The following is a 13036-nucleotide window of genomic DNA, read 5'->3' on the forward strand; positions in this document are numbered from 1 at the left end:
AGATTATATAATATATAGGTTTTATATAATATGAAAAATATAAATACATATAAGAAAATTATATATATATATATATATTTTTTTTTATATGTTCTGTTGTTTCAGATTATTCATGACCCCATTTGCTACTGGAGTAGTTTTACCATTTCCTTCTCTGGCTCACTTTACAGATGAGGAAACTGAGGCAAACACAGGGTTAAGTGGTTTGCCCAGGGTCACACATCCAGTAAGTGTCAAGTGTCTGAGGCCCAGACTTGACATCAGGGTTTCTGATTTCCAGTCAGTGTTCCATCCACTTGGGTCACCTCACTGCCCCCAGGGGACTTCTGGAGGGCCCAAGGAAGGCTAGGGACCTGGATGAGAGGCAGGGGAGTGCAGGGCCAGAGGAGTTTACTCCTCCCCAGTTCAGCTGGTCTAGCAGAATTCCACAGGAAGACGAGTTAGCATAGGATGAGTGGAGATGATCCCTTATTAATTTTTAATTAATTTGACTTTCTCACAATCCTGGGCGAGGGGAGGATGCAGTCACTCTCAGATGGCCAAGTTGGGAGAGGCCCGGTGTTTGGACCCTTTATCCAGAGCCATCACCTCACTAGACCTGTCATTTCTTCACTGATCCCCCTTCCTTCTTAGTGAGCCCCTAATCCCTTTCCAATGACCTCCCAGGCCTCTCTTCTGTCCTCATTCCTTTACTGAACCTTGATCCTTTTCATGGAGTTTCTTTCCCAGACTCTTCTCCTCAGGGAGTCTCTCTGCTTGTAAAAACAAGACCCCTATTTCCATCCCCAGTACTCATCTTCTTTCAGAACCTGAGTTAAACTCCTGCGTTCCCAAGTCCATAACCAATTTGCCATTACACCCCAATTTTCATTTCTTCATTTAAGTGTTTCTCTTCTTCACTAGACCCCATCCTCCCCATTTGAACCCCCTTCCTCACACTGAGCTGCCATTCCTTTCATTTACTGACCCACATTTCCTTTGTTGAGCCCCTGGCTCCCCCCTCCCATGAGCCTCTAGATGATTCACTGTGACCCTTGAATTTCCTAGCCCTCCCCCAGGGTTCCCTTCTTTTCACTGATTCCCTAATTTCCTCACTGTGCCTTCCAGACCCTTCCCTGATCCTCCATTCTCACTGAATCCCTAGTCCTCTCACTACCCCCCTTCCCTCCTCCCCCTGAGCCTCTGGTTTGGGGCACCGATTATCTCTGAAGGCTTGATTTCTCTGGAGGCCTGGAAGCCACCAGTTTCCCTCAAGCCACAGCTGTCCCAGCCTAGGCAGGTCCCAGACTTCCTCCTCCCCAAGTCTGATCCCTTTGGAGCCCTGGGCCTCTGTGGTCAGGTCAGGCGGGAGAGCCAAGGGCGGGAAGAGGAAGAAAAACTTCCCCCAGTGCCCCTGGGGAGCAGCTGAAGCATCAATCATTGGTCCTCAGAAAGCCACTGACCTCAGGGCTGGCCTGGCAGCCACAGAGCCCGGCAGTCTCTGGGAATGGCTGTGGGCCAGCGGCCTAAACTGGGCTGGGATTCCCACTGGAAACTGGGCCTGGATGGGCAACCTTTCCAAACCTTGGCCATCCTGGGAGGAGGTCCCCACCAAAGGAAAGGATGCCAGGCCCTCCTAAGGAGCAATGCCACAGGGAGAAGTCTCCAGGGCCCAGAGATGGGGAGGGGGGGAAGGAGACAAAGTTAAAGAAAACAATTTTTCCTTCCTTTAACATGGGAAGGCTTAGCCCCTTCCTCTGTTTGTCCCCATGTGGAAGCAGGTAATGGATTTAGGAAGTATCCCCAAGCTTGGGGAGCAGAGCATGAAAGAGAAGAAAGGCCAAGTATTCTAGATCTCAACAACTATCACCAAACCTCAAGTCTTCATTTTACAGCTGAGGCAACTGAGGCCTGGGGAAACAAAATTGGACTCCAGGGCTTTTTAGAGAAGGAAAGCCTAATAGTCTCTCTATATCCTCCTGTTACTTCTCTGCTTCCTAAACCCTCAGGGGTGGCACCCCAGAAGGTACCCTGTGTGGGAAAGAGGGAGAGGTGGAAAAAGAGTTTTTGTCTCACAGGAATGTCAGCTCATAGTGGCTAAGGATTATTTCTTTCTTTGTCCTTGAATCTTCTCTGCATCTAGGGTTGGACCTGGGTCTTGGGCAATTTAGTGATTAGTCGATTGCCCTCAGAAAACCCTAAATTATAGAAGAGACAACTACAACTCTCCTTCCTACTGGAAGGCAAAATGGGGTTTGTTTCCCCCATGGAGACCAGTCACTACATTGTTTGGAGGCAAGTGTGGTATAGTCAACAGGACACTGGATTTGGAATGAAGATAGACCTGGGTTCAAATCTCATACTATTCAATTTTGTTAAAAGTTAAATAGTAATTTATTATGGATCAGAAAGTTACTATTCAATTTTCAAAACAAAATTCAATAAAGATTCATTAAGAATCTACTATGAGGGGTAGCTAGGTGGCACAGTGGATAGAGCACCAGTCCTGGAATCAGGAGGACCTGAATTCAAATCCAGCCTCAGAAACTTAATAATTACTTAGTTGTGTGACCTTGGCAAGTCACTTAACCCCAGGGCTTTGCAAAAACCAAAAAAAAAAAAAAAAAAAAGTCTACCAAGAGCCAGGTATTCTGCTAATCACAGAAGATACAAATAAGGAAAAAAGATAGTCTGCTCTCTGGGAGCTTACAATGGAGGGAAGAGGAAAGGAATCTGGAAAGGAGTAAGGGGAGGAACCCAGCAAGGGCACTGTTCTCCAAAGTCCTAACCAAGCAGAGCTTTCAAAGTCATTAGATGGAAAGTTCAGGCCCCAGTCCTCTAGAAAGGAAAGGTTTAGGGATTTAGGAGTATGATCCTGGGCAAGTCACTTAACCTATGTAAATGGCTTCCTAGGTCCCATTCAACCTTCTATCTAGGATCCTATAGCTTTTAATTTGACATAATAAGATTCATCTTTCATTTTTGAAGACCATGTGATGCCATGACAAGCACATGAATTGGATTTGAGTGATGGGGTGCTGTGCTAAGTCACCAGCCTCACTTTCTCCTCCAGAGCTATCTGGGTCCAGTGGTCAGATATGATCCAGATGACTGAAGATGGCCCTGGATGCCAGGCAGTCAGGGTTAAGTGCCCAAGGTCACACAGCCAGTAAGAATCTGAAGCTGGATTGGAACTTCCTTCCTCCTGACTCCAAAGCCAGTGCTCAAAGTCCTTTCGGAACAACCACTCTGGGAGAGGTTACTAACGTGTATTGGCATTATTAACATTATCATTCAAGGGAGGAGATTGTGTGTTGAGAAGTCATTAGCAGGGGCAGGAAAGGGAGGGGGAGACCAGTGATTGTTCCACTGCTCCTCAGCCTTTGGGAAACTCCCGGGGTGGCGGGGCAGGAAGACAAAGCCCTGACTTCAGGGAGCTTCTGCTTTGGGGGAAGATGCAGTGAATTCCGAGGGCAGCTCCCCATCCAACCTCAGACAGGGAAGATGGAATGGAGCAAGCATTGTATAATCCGGGGAGGGGGGGCAGATAACCAGATAATCAGAGGGAACTTCTGGAAGAGGTGAACTCGGATGCAAAGAGCAGAATTTCTAAGGGCAAGAGGTTGAGGTGCCCACGGACCTCCCACTTGGGGCGAGGCAATATCACATGATTGAGGACGGCCCTGGCCAGGTCTTAGGCAATCCCTTAGGATTGTGAGGACAGGAAGCGGAAGGCTGAGCTAAGGGAAGAGGCAGCTCCTAGCTTGGCCCAGCCCGGCCCAGCTGGCCCTGCCCTGCCCAACATCCTGAAGATGGGAAAGCTGGGCTTTTGCTGCCCCCTCCTGGATCTGCTGCCATCCAACAAAGGCCTCTAGCAACGACCAGCCCATCACCTAATGGGTTGGGATGACCAAGACTCTCCAGGGTGCTCTCAGACATCCAGGATAGCCAGCCTCTAGTCTCCTGAGGCTTCTCAGTTCAGCCCTCTTCCCTACCAAGGGCAGGCTAACGCTTCCTTCCCAGGTCAGTGCACAACCCAGTGACAAACGTCTGGGTGCTTGCCATGTGTCTGTTGCTATTTGGGTGCTGAAATCCAAACACAAACAATTTCTTTTTATCTACAAAGAACCTGTATTTCAAGGAAATACATATACATATAAAAGCATACTCAAAACAGCTGATTTATAGAGCTCTGAGCACTTTACAATAATTATTTCACCAGCCTAAGAGGTAGGTGTGAGTATTATCCCTATGTTACAGATAAGGAAACCAAGGCAGAGGTTAAGAAATTTGCTTCAGTGCTGTATACAGCTAGTACCAAGGGTTGGATTTGAACTCATATCTTCTTGACTCCAGGTCCTGCACTATAACCATTGTGCCATAAAGCTGCCTCATTTATATGTAAAACACATAAAAAGGACTCAAACAGAAAGTTGCCTGGGGAACTGGTCTTGGAGACAGTGAAACCTATATTGCCTCCAACCCATTCTCAATAGTGGGACCCTGCTCGGGTCATTCAAACTTTCAATCAGGAACTCTCTAAAACTAAGATGTGGAGAAGGTCTAGACTCACAGTGGTAGAGGAAGACCAGCCAAATCATGGACCCCATCGGAGACTTAAGGAAGTAAGGAGGCCATTTATTATGGGGGGCAACATGGAAGTTCAAGATGGCATTTGAGAGGTCAAAGGGACCTCAGCAGCCAGTCACCAGTCCAATCCATAGCCAAAAGGGATGCCCATTATCACCCATCTGGAAAGGATCTATTCAATCTCAACTTAAAAGTCCTCCCACCAGGGGCAGCTCACCATCTCACCATCTCACCATGGTGGCCCATCTTATTTTGGGACAATATTAGCAAGGTTTTCCTGACACTCCCATTTGCCTCTTCACACCATTCATATGGCTCCTGGTTCCAGGGCAAATAGAACAATTCTCATCTCTCTTGACCTTCAGTAGCTTCACATTCAAGCTCACAGAGCATGGGTTCCAGACGCTCCTGGTTGCCTTCCTTTGGACATTCTTCCATTTTTCACCTGTCCCATTGTTGACTCATTACATCTATATGCCACTAAAACCACCTCTATGGAATTCTCTCACTGACTAACTTAAGATAATTTGTCCCAAAAAGGAAATTTAGTTGCTGAAGTCTGCCTGGTTCAGATATTTACTAACCAGCTATTTAATATCCATTTTAAAATTTCCCTAGGAATCAAAGTTTAGTGGCCAACGGTTTGGAGGCTCCATTCTTCTATTTTTGAAAATCGAGAATACATCTTGCAATTGCAAATTCTTCCATTGTATAAATATTAGACTTCTTGCCAGCCCTTTAAGTATGTGAGGATGTAGTTCACCTGGACAAGGTGAGTGGGGTTGTGTGTCATATGGAAGACCAGATTGACTGACCTATAGGTGGTACCCAAATATGCTCAGGCAAGAAGAGCCATGCTCCTGCTCTTGGACCAGGAAAGTACTTCTGAGCTTTCCTCCAAGACCTGATCTCTGCAGCTTCAGAGGCATTTTTAAGAGCCTGGGACTGAGAAAGAGGAAGCCAATGGTACAAGTTCTGGCAGTATTTCTGATATGCTGAGTGACCCTAGACAAGACCCTTCTCTGATGTCTCCCATTCTGAAGTGTCTCCCGGCTGGGACAAGCTAGGATTCTAAGTTGGTCTTTGTTGCCAGTCAGCCTCTTTGGCCCTGCCCTCCTTCCTCCTACCTCAGTGTCCTTAAGCTACCCCCTGGATATACAAAGCAACCCTGCCACCCTCCCTTCTCCAGAACAAGCAGTCATGTTTCTAGCTCCAGGGCTCTGGGCACCTGATAAAGGTTAATGTGTGATCACAGAACTGTTACCAGAAACAACAGTGCCACTGACCAGGGGCCTTCTGGAGATAATACCTTGCCCAGGGTCACACATTTGAAGTCATATTTGAACTCAGCTCTTGAAGACTCTGGCTTCTTTTCTTCCTGCTATGTCCCTCCTGCCTCCCCTTTCTCTCCCGCTGCTGACTCCAGGAGAGAAAAATAATCTGAAGAACATGGCAGTCGTGCATGACATTCCCTTGTCAGAGCCAACTCCTTTGCTGAAATGGCAATCACAGAATCCTGTTGGAAACAGTCTAGAAAAAATTACCTGCCTGAGGTCACCCAGCACAACTGGAAGCTATGTCCTCCAAATCCAGGGGTCTTGTAGACCATCTCCTCCGGGCATGAGGGAAAAGAGTTGAAGGATAGGTAGGGAAATTCTCCAAGTGAGTGGCCCAAGAATGGACTCTCCAGGATCCCAGCATTTGGGGCTATCCACAGCACCACATACCTAGGCCCAATAAGAGGCAGGTGGAAAGGGGAGAACTACCAGGGCTTGTGTCTACCCCCTCCTAATCACTCAGGCTTTGAGTTCTGGTTCCAAGAAGTGGGGGGGGGGGGAGAAACACTTTGTTCCTTCCCCCATTACTTTGAAGTGCCCCAACAGGTTCCTCCAGCTCCAGGCCTAGGGCTCAGGGTCTTTTCAAGCAGAAAGAGTCCTCAAATTGTTCTTGAGAGAAGTCCAAGAAGGAGGGGTGCTCCTTGCCTGAGCCAGTGAGAGAGGATGGATGCCCTGGGCTAGGATTTGGGGAGATGGGGAATTCCTGTTCTGTATCTAAAACAATGACTCACTTGGTGACCTCCCAAAGGTCCCTGTCTCTTCCAGGCCTCAGTTTCCCAACTATAAAACAAAGGGTTCAAGTGGATGATCTCTTGAGTTCTCTCAGCTCAGACATTTTCTCTGCCCTTCCAAACTGGTAAAGAATTTGAGGGCAGTCCAGGGGGTTGAAATAGGAGTAGGGGGGTCCTCTTGGGCTGACTCACAGGAGGGCAGGGAAGAAGTGGACAGAGGGGGTTTCAAAGGTTTCTTTCTCTCTAGGGCTGCCCTCCTTGGGTTTGGAGAAGACAGCCCTGGGACCCAAACCCTTCTCCATTTTCTTGGAAGCTACTGAATCCAGTCTTCAGAATATGAGAGGGGCAAATGGCATGGGGCTGGAATGAAAGGAGAAGGAGCCTTCTTTCCTCCTTTCCCAACTTTCAGAGACCAGGCCAGGCTTGAGGAGGAGGAACCAGTCCCCCTTCCCCCTCTCCAGAGTTGTTCTAATCCAATACAAACTCAAATGTAAGTTAAATTACAAAAACAGCAAAGCTGTAGATCCCACCCAGTCCCTCCCCAATCGAGTGTAGGATGTTGGCGTTTCTACAGACAGCATACCCTAGCCAGTCATATCCTGCCTCGGTTTCAGTCCCAGATGGGAAGTAGAGGGCAAGACGCAGCTAACCAGAGTTGCCTAAAGCAGCTTCCCCCTAACCAGTAGGACCAAGCCTAGGGACATGAAAGTCCGGGACCAGAGGGACGTCCATCCAGAAGGAGAGGGAGAGGTGGGAGGCAGCTCAGGAGGGTCCGCTGTAGCTGAAATGATTGCGGTCCCCATCAGTGAGGGTCAGGGCCAGGGCCAGGCTGGGCTTCCGTTCCAGCTCCTCATTTGGGCTGGACTGAGGGGGGCGAACCTTGAAGAAGTCTGAGACATATCGTACCTGAAAGGGGAATAGGCCAGTGAGGGGAATGAAGGAATAAATGAATTAATGAAAAAGAAATTAAGGGTTTACTAGGAACCAGAAAAGCAAAGACTATCGGGAAAGAAGGGGAAGAGGCAGGAGAGGTAGGAGAGGCAGGTAGAACAGGAGAAGAGTGCAAATGTCCCAAAGATGGGGGAGACCGAGGAGAACCCCAAGGGGTGTTATGTGGGTCCTCACCGTGAGTGCAGCCACCACTGCCCCCTGCAGGAGACCAGTCAGTACATCACTCCAGTGGTGTTTGTAGTCGGCTACTCGAGTATATCCCACATAGAGGGCAAAGGCCACCAAGAAGAACTGGATGGTGGGTCTCAGGAGCCTCGCCCACCGCCAGCAGAGACGGGCCTGCACATACAACTGCAGGAGAGATTGAAGTGCTCATGGGGCTGGGCTGGGGGAAGGACCTCTCCCACCTCTCCCTTCCTCCCTTCCCCAGCCTTTCCCATCCTGCTGTGGGTCTAATTGGGAGACTAAGGAATGCTAGGAAGCTCATCGGGGCTCACTCACCGCAAGGAAGACCATACAGTACATGCCAAAGGAGGAGTGGCCCGAGTAGAAGGACAACCTAGGGAAGGAGCAAAACCATGTCCTGGAGGGTTAACAATCTCCCTTACCCCTCCCACATCCCCCACAAAGATGTACCAGGTAAGATCATAGGACCCAGATCAAATCTCAGAGGGCCCTCAGGAAACAGAAGGGCAAAGCTGAGAGATGGGTTGTCAGAGCTGCAAGGGTCTTTAGTTTCATCCTTCCTGTTCCTGCCTTGGGAAAGTCAGGGCTCAAAGGAGGAAATGCATTTTGGGGACATTTTTGGCTTACCTAGACTCAGTGACATTCCAGGAGCTTCCTCGGCACACGGCCTCAGGTTGGACGTAGCTGGAGCAGTTGACCCGAGACCAGTCAGGATCACAGACTGCTAGGAAGTTGGGGCGAAGGCGGCCAATCATGTACTTGGCTAGATCAGTCAAGGACTGGCTCACACTTGCCCCAAAGAGGAAGGTGCCCAGGACCTTGTAGAGGGCAGCCACATAGTTATTGAAGTTGGACCGGGAGTAGAGACGCTCAGTATAGACGAGGTAGGCCTCCCCAGATGAGACCTGTCAAGTGGAAGCTGGTTAGGGGACTCAGACAGGGCTCAGCAAGGACCCAGGAGAGGGGTTCATCTAAGGGACATGATAACTCATGAAGAGTATGGTGATCTAGGGGCAGCTAGGTGGTGCAGTGGATAGAGCACAGGCCCTGGAGTCAGGAGGACCTGAGATCAAATCTGGTCTCAGATTACCTGGGCAATTACCCGGGCAAGTCACTTACTCCATTACTTTGTAAAAACAAAAAACAAAACAAAAAGACAGACCACTTGGAGCAGGAGTCAGGAGGACTGGTTCAAGTTCAGCCTCAGACACTTGCCAGCTGTGACTGACTCTGAGGCTGCTGGTGGTTGTTTGCGTGTTGTCCCCCCATTAGACTATTGACTGTTTTTCACACTTCTTTTTCTCCCTGGGTCTAGCAGTACCAAAGGTTTCTTGATCCCCCCATCCCCACACCCCTGCCAGCCTATTCTTCTTCTTATACCCTAAGCTAGGCTCTTTTTGCTAACTGCCTTGAAAGATCTCCCCCCAACTTGTGGTAGTGGCATTCCTAACTCTGGCAGGGCGGTCTCAACTCTTTTTCCCTGCTTTTTTGTTCGTTTTTTTAGCTTTTTGCAAGACTTTTTGGGCAAGTGACTTGCCCAAAGTCATACAGCTAGGCAATTATTAAGTGTCTGAGGTCAGATTTGAACTCAGGTCCTCCTGACTTCAGGGCCAGTGCTCTATCCACTGTGCCACCTAGCTGCCCCCTCAACTCTTATTAGAGAAAAAAAATCTCCCTCTACCACTGTCCCTCCAACCCCCACTTGAGGCCAGTTTCCCTTTGAGACTGGCTGCTCCCAGAGGCAGGGCATTCTTACAATGATGACGATGAGAGTGATGATAACACCAGCCAGGAGGCCGTGGGTGATGGTGTCAGGGCGGTAGGGGTATCGGATGGTATCGTCGCTGCAATAGAAGCCCCTCTTGTAGGGAGAGTTCACCAGGGTCAGGATGATAAAGGGCAGAGAAGCTTAGAATAAAGAATACAGAACAACATCACCACTGGGAGGGCCTTAGAACACAGGGTGTCAGGGCTGGGAGGGTTCTTAGACTACAGATGTCAGAGCTGGGAGGGGCCTTGGAACTTAGGTTAAGTGTCAGAGCTGGGAGGGCCCTTAAAGGGCTAGGAGGATGGATCCTTAGAACTCTGAATGTCGGCGCTGGGAGGGTCCTTAGAACCCAGAAAGTCAGAACTGGGAGTTGTCCTTAGATCACAAAGTATCAAGGCTGGAAGAATTCTTAGAATACAGAGTATCAGGGCTGGGAAGGTCCTTAGAACATAGGCTGGAAGAGCTGGGAGGGTCCTTAGAATTTAGAATGTCAGAGCTGAGGAAGTGGGGGTAGGGTGTCCCTTAAGAGATTATGGAATCCAACTCTCTCATTTTCCAGATCAGGCCCTCTGCCCGTACCGGTTTAAGGTGATGGAGTCAGTGGCAAAAGAAAAGCCTAGAACCCCAGTTTTTCTAATTTCAGAATCAGTATTCTTCCCATCCTCTCCCTGCCAGCAGGAGTAGCTCTTGCCCAGAAGCACTCTGCCTACCCTTTGCCCCAGCCTAACAGGTGGCATCTTTTCTGCTGTTTTTCAGGTGTGGGACAGGGCAGGGCCCCCTGGACCAGCCTCACCCATGCACAGGCCTTGGACTCTCTCTCCTCAGGTGCCAGAGGTAAAGAGGTGTTCTCACATTTGAAGTAAGGGAAAATGATCTTCTGTGAAGGTTGGGTAAGGGCTTCACCAAGGGGTCTAAGACCCTGAATCCTTTGCCATGGGGCCTGGCAGAAGGAAAGGTGCCCAGGTTGCTCTCCTTCTCTGGATCTCCCTTTTCTCCTCTTGAAAAATAAAGGGCTAATATTCTATCATCTCTGGTGGACCAGGTTAGGGTTGTCAAGAGTTGGAAAAGACTTACTGGACCATACAGATGAAAGAAACTCCCCCTTCATTTCCCATTTTTACAGAAAGGAAGCAGAAAGGTCCCTCGCAGGGCCCCAGGGGAAGGGTATTAACGTGATCCAGGGGACAAGTGCTCCCTTCCCATCTCCTCCATTAGGGAGGGATTAGGGATTAGCTCCAGCAAGCCCAGGTCCCAAGGATTCCCCTCCCCCAAAGCCACCTTAAAGAGCTACCTTTAGCCCTGGCTCCCCCAGCTCCAAGCCTCCTGGGCTATTGTCTGTCAACCCCACAGTAAACACTTTGTCCTTTGTCTAGGCCCTGGGGGAGGGGATCGGAGGGGGCCAACAGGCTGTCAGCAGCAGTTCCCCCCCTCCCCCTTTCAGGAAAACCAACCAGTCAGACTGGTTTGGGATAGGCAGGGGCCAGGGTCCCAGCTCAAATTGTCCCTCTCCCTCCCCCAGCGCTTGGATTAACCCATACCTGCCCCCTAGACTCCACAGTCACGGTCTACAATTATGTCTCCCTAGAGTTGTAATTTCTGGGACTGGGCCAGGCCAGGAAGCCAGGAAGCTCTGCTCTGACTCTGCTCGGTCCCATTGGGCAGGTGTGTGAGGGATAATTGGTTCCGGTTTGTTGGGAATCAGAGCCCTGGCCAGGGAAGTCTGTGTGACCTTGGACAAGTCTCTAAACTTGGTTCCCAGACTGTAGCTCCTGGGCTAGTCATTTCAGTGCTTCTGTTCTAGGTTCTGAAGTTTTCCAAGGCCGCCCTCAGGAGTTGGGGCTGAGAAAGGCCCAAAGGGAATCCTCCAAATTTGGAAGTTAGAGGAGTAGAGAAGGAAGGAAAGACAATCAAGAGGTCCAGCCCCCGAAATTTCATTCATTCAACAATCTAGAGGCTGGGTGTGAGCTAAGGGTGGGACCCGGATCATTGTCAACCTCTGGCCTTCAACCCCAAGGTCTCCCTTTCCAGCCAGAGACTGGGCAGGCAGAGATCACCCTGGTCGGGGCTCCCTCCCAGCTATGATTCATTGCCCCAGGGAAGGAAACTAGAGGAAAGGGGGCTAACACAATCCACCCAGGTTGGAAGGGGGGGGCAACTTCCTTCTCTTCCGAAGAAACTCCCCTTTATTGGTAGGAGTTTACTTAAAGAACCATAGATTAGATTAGAATAGCTGTAAAAACCCAGTGCAGTCCAATCTTTTCATTTTACAGATGGGGAAACTGAGGCTCAAGAGGGTTAAGGCGCTCACCCCAAAGTCAGGGAGGCAGGCGCAAAGCTGAGGTTGGAATCCCTCCGCCCCCCCCCCCAGGAGTGTTCTATGTAGGGGAATCCTTCCCCAGTCTGGGGGGGGGGGCGTTGCTTTAAGCACCCCAGTTCTAGCCTCTCCAAGGTCTGGGCCCTTGGCGCACTCCCCCTGGAGCCGACGGGAAGCTAGCAGCCCCCTTTCTTCACTCCCCCCCCATGTCGGGGTGCCGCACGTGCGGAGATGGGGGGCGCAGTTGGCCGGGGGAGGGGTCCCCCAACAGGAGGAAGGGCTGGCGCTGGGGCGCCGCTTACCGACCACAAGACACACCACATCGAGCACCACGAACACCCCGCTCCTCTCCATAGCCGGCCCGGCTGGCTCGGAGCGCGGCTCGGCCCGGGCTCCGCTGCCCCAGAGGGTCCTCAGCCGGGGGTCCGAGAGGCAGAGCCGGAGGGAGGCCGGCCGGGCTGGGCCGAGGGGAGGAGAGGAAAGGGAGCAGCGTCACATGGCGCCCGAGAGGCGGGGAGCAGGCGGGGAGCAGGCGGGGAGCAGGCGGGGAGCAGGCGGGGAGCAGGCGGGGAGGCTGGACTCTGGCCCCGGCCCGCCCCCGAGGGAGAGGGAGGCCTGGAAGGAGCGGGCTCCCGGGCCGCGGCCTCGGGCCGGGAAGGGGCGCCGGCGGGCCCGCCCCGTCCACCAGCCTAGCAGGTGGGAAGCGCCTCCGACGCGCCGGCTCCCCTCACTTTGGAGGGCTCCCAGTCTTGGGGGATGGGGCGGAGTCGAAATGGCCTTTGGCCCCTTCTCCTGGGCATTGTCCCTTTCCCCCCCACCCCAGCCTCAGTTTCACCAACTGTAAATTGAGGGGTACTCTGCCATAGCTGAAGTCCCTCCAGGTCTGATCTCATCCCTGGACCCCCTTAAATCATCCCCTCTAACCCGACTTTCCTTTGTTCATGGAGGAAGGGGGGGTTTTTGGGACCCAGGAGTGAGTCTTGACACACTTCTCACATCATCCAGGGCCATCTCCAGTCTTGCTGAGCTATATCCGGTCACGGGGCCCAGGGGGCTCTGGAGGATAAAGTGAGGTTGTGACCTAGGACAGTCCCCCTCACTCAAATCCAATGCATGGGCTTGTCGTGGTACACCTCCCAGATGTCATGGACGACAAAGATCACTTCTCAAATCAGAGGTC

The 13036-nt window shown here is 51.0% G+C and overlaps 1 protein-coding gene across 1 annotated transcript; it reads right to left on the reverse strand.

Moving 5' to 3' along the window:
- Positions 1-3143: 3143 nt before the first annotated feature.
- Positions 3144-12294, reverse strand: PLPP2 (phospholipid phosphatase 2). The gene is made up of 6 exons (XM_074204907.1): positions 12159-12294; positions 9531-9682; positions 8402-8679; positions 8090-8147; positions 7763-7939; positions 3144-7543 (listed from the first exon to the last, which is right to left on the reverse strand). Exons 1-6 carry the CDS (start codon positions 12208-12210, stop codon positions 7400-7402), a joined length of 861 nt encoding a protein of 286 aa, XP_074061008.1. The 5' UTR covers positions 12211-12294; the 3' UTR covers positions 3144-7399.
- Between the last annotated feature and the right edge of the window lie 742 nt (positions 12295-13036).

The sequence above is a fragment of the Macrotis lagotis genome, chromosome X, assembly GCF_037893015.1.
Source record: "Macrotis lagotis isolate mMagLag1 chromosome X, bilby.v1.9.chrom.fasta, whole genome shotgun sequence".
Classification (NCBI taxonomy): Eukaryota; Metazoa; Chordata; class Mammalia; order Peramelemorphia; family Peramelidae; genus Macrotis; species Macrotis lagotis.